General features: G+C 35.4%; 1 protein-coding gene across 3 annotated transcripts in view; it reads right to left on the reverse strand.

Annotated features, from left to right (window-relative positions):
- Window positions 1–3,098, reverse strand: part of LOC137624288 (ankyrin repeat domain-containing protein 17-like) — a 72,712-nt gene extending 69,614 nt beyond the window's left edge. For all 3 annotated transcript variants that reach the window (XM_068354841.1, XM_068354840.1, XM_068354838.1), the window contains exon 1: window positions 2,620–3,098. In XM_068354841.1, the coding sequence (XP_068210942.1) occupies window positions 2,620–2,859 (240 nt within the window). In that variant the 5' untranslated portion in view covers window positions 2,860–3,098. The remainder of the gene's footprint in view (window positions 1–2,619) is intronic.
- Window positions 3,099–6,000: the final 2,902 nt, after the last annotated feature.

The raw sequence follows: 6,000 nt of genomic DNA on the forward strand, positions 1-6,000 counted from the left end.
CGTAAATGCCATTCCGATTATCAAATCGGAACTAGCAAACCTACGCGTAGCGTTTAATGCGTGTGCACAAACCAACAAACAGGCCTAAGCATACAGTAAACCTTACGCATAAATCGCAGAACAAAGGCCAATTTAAACTAGGCCTATACTATAATCACACAAACACTAACCCAGTAATCTAGGTCAGGTATTATGAGATCCAATGCTGGCTAGTATATATGTTGGTTGAAACAGGCCCATATGTGCAATGTCTCGCAGGTTATGTGCAATTTTTATGCAGTTTCACCAAGAATTCCTAATAAATCACAATGGTCACAGACTGACGACATACACACAGGTTATAGAGTATGTAGCATACAGTATTACAAGAAATATCATTAATATTACTATTTCTAGATAAGCTACAACCCTAGTTGGAAAAGCAAGATGCTGTAAGCCCAAGGACTCCTAACATTTAGAAATAGATTAGTTATACAGGTTTTTAGTATTAAAGTTATGAATCTGTGCAAAGCTTAATACCCAAATATTAATTTGCCAAGACATACAGACACATCATACAATCCTTTGTAAATAATGGAGATTATTTCATACAATGCCTAATGAAGCATTAAGCTTTGTGTAGTTTTGGGTAGTGCCGTAGCCTCTGTACCATGGTCTTCCACTGTCTTGGGTTAGAGTACTCTTGCTTGAGGGTACACTCGGGCTCACTTTTATCTTAATTCTCTTTTGTATTTATTAAAGTATTTATAGTTCATGTATGAAAGAATTATTCTAATGTTACTATTCTTAAAATATTTTGAATTGTTAATTACTGGTCATGTTGTTTATTTCCTTTCCTCAGGCTATTTTGCCCTGTTGAAGCCATTGGCTTATAAAATCTTAAACTTTTCCAACAAGGGTTGTATCCAAGGCTGTAATAATAATGGCAAATAACCAAGCGCCTCCTACGAGGATGTGCTTCGACTTTTAAGGGCTTTAAAAACAAAACAAAAAAGGCGTTGTTTGAACGGTAAAATAACCATGATTTTCTTATTCCCTGTTTACTTTATTTGCAATGAAGGTAACTCGTTAATTTTCATTTCGTACAATACAAAATTAGACTTACCTACCGACGGTGAAATGGCTAGGCTAAGCCAAGGAAAGACAATAAGCCGACATTCAGTGTATCTGAACCCTATATTATCAAAGCAACTCAATCCAACGCTACCAACACCTTCGGAATTTCCACATAATTGCGATAAGAATTTCATTTTACATTCAACCCCTTTAATATGGCCGACAGTTTAAATAACTACATTAAACAAACATTAAATAGGGCAATAATATTACACTGAGGTTAATGAGGTTTCAGTATTATAATTACTAGCCAAGCTACAACCCTAGTTGGAAAAGCTGGACAATAGGACAATAATATTACATTGAGTTTAATGAGGTTTCAGTATTAAAATTACTAGCCAAGCTACAACCCTAGTTGGAAAAGCTGGATGATATAAGCCTAAGGGGTACGGGGAAAATAGCCTAGTGAGGAAAGAAAAAGAAAATAAACTATATAGAATGAACCAAATATGAAAATATTATCAATTGTAGAATGAAATGAGTTTTTTAAAGATCAGTAAAAATGTTAAATGGGACTAATTCTAACAATTCTTGGATTAATTAAGGGGTTTTGAAGACAATTAACTAAAGTTAATTAAACACTTAGGATTTAACACTAAAAACGTTTAACTAAAGGGGCCTAATTCTAACATTTCTTGGATTAATTAACAGATTTTGAAGATAATTAACTATAGGAAATATGAGATTTGCAGTTTAACATTACAAACTTTAAACTAAAGGGGCCTAATTCTAACATTCACAGGCCTAATTAACAATTTTTGAAGATATTTAACTATGAAAAATATGAAATTTAGTTTCGTAGCAAAAACGGTAAACTACAGGGGCCTATTACTCACATATTTCTTGGACTAATTAACGGGTTTTAAATATGGTTAACTTTAGGAAAGAAAACATCCTTAGGGTTCAATCATAGTAAAAAAATACTACGATAATCTATGACTCATCGAAGATATGGAATAACGAAAAGTGGATGAAAGATTAAAAAAAAACGAAATATAAAAACGACTCGTTATATCTCCAACCATGCTTTCATAGGGCCAAACCCCAAAACTAAAAAAGGAAGAAAACATAAGAGATTTTTTATCTGTGGGCGAAGAAATTCCAAATATATATGAAATTGCAGTTTGGCGAGACGGCCATTACGGGGAACGTATTAGATTTTTGGAAGGAACCACATGGATGGTGTTTTAATAGGTCAAAGATGTATATAGGACGTCCATAACGGCGACTTTAAAATAAAAGATGGACGTGAGAGGGTTTAAACACTCGGGGGTATAATTTAAAATTAAATTTTCGTTAGTTTTAGCGGTCGAATTCGTTAAATAACATCCCGGGTTTAGATCTATCGTTAGAAATACGGTTTTATATAACTACGTAAGAGGTTTTTTTTCATATATAACCCCCCTCCATCTACCCCCTGAACCTCCTTCAATGCAGGTAGGAGGAGGGGGGAGAGGGGGGGAGATATATAGGAGAGAAAATATATATAATTTTTCGAATTACCTCCGACTCGTCGTCTCCTTCACTATCAGAGTCAGCAGATGTGGCGAAGAATTTGTCCTGAAGGTCGGCATACGTGTGGCATTTAAGATGATGGTGGTGTTGTTGTTGTGGGTTGTGATGATGGGGTTGTTGTTGTTGTTGGGGTTGTTGCTGCTCGGTCTTCTCCACCACCTCCTGCCCACTACTATTCGAACTCTCTTTTTCCCTGTCTGAGGATTCCGTGAGCACTCCCTGCTGCATCCTTTCAAGTAATAGATATGTCCTATATATCCTCCTCCGCGCATCCACTAGACCGCCATTTACATCGCTGGGGGAGGCAAATTGCGGTGGAATTTTCCTTTTCTTTACAAAAAAAGAGTAAATCACAAACTCAGTCTTAACTCTAGGAGGCACTCGGCCACCGCCATATTAACATGTAGTAACAACTGCTGCTGCAGGGCGCCAGCTCCTCACTAGTGGTGACCCGGATGAAGACGGCCGTCGGGATGATCGCAAGCCGCGACGCCAGCCGGTTCCAATAATGTGCGCGCGCTCGCGAGGTCCAGCAGATTGCCTTTTTCAACAGCCGCCCGCCAATTTAAATTTATAGATTTTTTTTATTTGTTTTGCGTTTTTATTTTGGGTTTTGAGGTTTATTTTTTAGGGTTCTGGGATATAATGGGTTCTAGCTTGTTTTAGGGATAGACAGTTATCTTGCGAGGGGACTTTTTCAACAGCTACACACCCATTTTTTAAATCTATAAATTATTTTTTTTTTATTTTTTTGCGTTTTTATTTTGGGTTTTGAGGTTTATTTTTTAGGGTTCTGTGATATAATGGGTTCTAGCTTGTTTTAGGGATAAACAGTTATCTTGCGAGGGGACTTTTTCAACAGCTACACACCCATTTTTTAAATCTATAAATTGTTATTTTTTTTTTATTTTTTTGCGTTTTTATTTTGGGTTTTGAGGTTTATTTTTTAGGGTTCTGTGATATAATGGGTTCTAGCTTGTTTTAGGGATAGACAGCTATCTTGCGAGGGGACTTTTTCAACAGCTACACACCCATTTTTTAAATCTATAAATTGTTATTTTTTTTTTATTTTTTTGCGTTTTTATTTTGGGTTTTGAGGTTTATTTTTTAGGGTTCTGTGATATAATGGGTTCTAGCTTGTTTTAGGGATAGACAGCTATCTTGCGAGGGGACTTTTTCAACAGCTACACACCCATTTTTTAAATCTATAAATTGTTATTTTTTTTTTATTTGTTTTGCGTTTTTATTTTGGGTTTTGAGGTTTATTTTTTAGGGTTCTGGGATATAATGGGTTCTAGCTTGTTTTAGGGATAGACAGTTATCTTGCGAGGGGACTTTTTCAACAGCTACACGCCCATTTTTTAAATCTATAAATTGTTATTTTTTTTTTTTTTTTTTGCGTTTTTATTTTGGGTTTTGAGGTTTATTTTTTAGGGTTCTGGGATATAATGGGTTCTAGCTTGTTTTAGGGATAAACAGTTATCTTGCGAGGGGACTTTTTCAACAGCTACACACCCATTTTTTAAATCTATAAATTGTTATTTTTTTTTTTTTTTTTTTTGCGTTTTTATTTTGGGTTTTGAGGTTTATTTTTTAGGGTTCTGTGATATAATGGGTTCTAGCTTGTTTTAGGGATAGACAGCTATCTTGCGAGGGGACTTTTTCAACAGCTACACACCCATTTTTTAAATCTATAAATTGTTATTTTTTTTTTATTTTTTTGCGTTTTTATTTTGGGTTTTGAGGTTTATTTTTTAGGGTTCTGTGATATAATGGGTTCTAGCTTGTTTTAGGGATAGACAGCTATCTTGCGAGGGGACTTTTTCAACAGCTACACGCCCATTTTTTAAATCTATAAATTGTTATTTTTTTTGCGTTTTTATTTTGGGTTTTGAGGTTTATTTTTTAGGGTTCTGGGATATAATGGGTTCTAGCTTGTTTTAGGGATAGACAGTTATCTTGCGAGGGGACTTTTTCAACAGCTACACGCCCATTTTTTAAATCTATAAATTATTTTTTTATTTTGTGTTTTTATTTAGGGTTGTTGGAGGATTTTTAGGTTTAATATTTGGGTTACTGGGATGCACTGGGTTCTAGCTTGTTTTAAGGATAAACAGCCAGCTGCAAGGGAATACTTTTCAACAGCTACACGCCAAAGTTTTAAATCTATAAATTGTTATTTTTTTTTTTTTTTGAGTTTTTATTTTGGGTTGTGGTAGGGTTTTGAGGTTTATTTTTTAGGTTTCTGGGATGTATTGGGTTCTAGCTTATTCTAAGAGTAAACAGTGATCTTGCGAGAAAATGTTTTTCAACAGCTGCCCGGCAGTTTCTTTATTTTTTTTTTCTAACTTTTTTTGGCAATTTTATTTTGGGTTGTGATGGGGTTTTGAGGTTTAATGATTGGGTTTCTGGGATTTGATGCGTTCTAGCTAGTTTTAAGGATAGACAGTCCGCTTGCGATGGGATCTTTTCCAACAGCTGCACGCAAATTTAATTTTCTTATTTTTATGAGTTTTTATTTTTGGTTGTGGTAGGGTTTTGAGGTTGTTTATTTCTGGGTTGATATCGTGTACTGGGTTCTAGAGGATAAACACACTTGTATGAATGATTGGTAGTTTGGTGATGATGGAAAAGGGTGGGTATTATTACTATTATTATTATTATTATTATTATTACTACTACTACTACTTGCTAAGCTACAACCCCAGTTGAAAAAGCAGGATGCTATAAGCCCAGGGGCTCTAACAGGGAAAATAGCCCAGTGAGGAAAGGAAACAAGGAAAAATAAAATATCTTAAGAAGAGTAACATTAAAATAGGTATCTCTTATATAAACTATAAAAAATAACAAAACAAGAGAAAGGGAAAGAGAAATTGGATAGAATCGTGTCCCCGAGTGTACCCTCAAGCAAGAGAACTAACCCACGACAGAGGAAGACCATGGTACAGAGGCTATGGCACTATGCAGGACTAGAGAACAATGGTTTGATTTTTGAGTGTCCATCTCCTAGAAGAGCTGCTTACCATAGCTAAAGAGTTTCTTCTACCCTTACCAAGAGGAACGTAGCCACTGTACAATTACATTGCTGTAGTTAGCCTCTTAAGCGAAGAAAAAAATGTATGGTAATCTTGGTGTTGTCAGGTGTATGAGGACAGAGGAGAATATGGAAAGAATAGGTCAGACTATTCGCGGTGTATGTGTAGGCAAAGGGGAAATGAACCGTAACCGGAGAGAGGGATCCAATGTAGTATTGTTGGGCCAGTCAAAGACCTCAATAACTCTCTAGCGGTAGTATAACAACTGAACTAGTAATTCTAATATTATCATTACTAACTAAGCTACAACATAAAAACTCTTAGGAAACAATTG

The sequence above is a fragment of the Palaemon carinicauda genome, chromosome 31, assembly GCF_036898095.1.
Source record: "Palaemon carinicauda isolate YSFRI2023 chromosome 31, ASM3689809v2, whole genome shotgun sequence".
In the NCBI taxonomy this organism is placed as follows: Eukaryota; Metazoa; Arthropoda; class Malacostraca; order Decapoda; family Palaemonidae; genus Palaemon; species Palaemon carinicauda.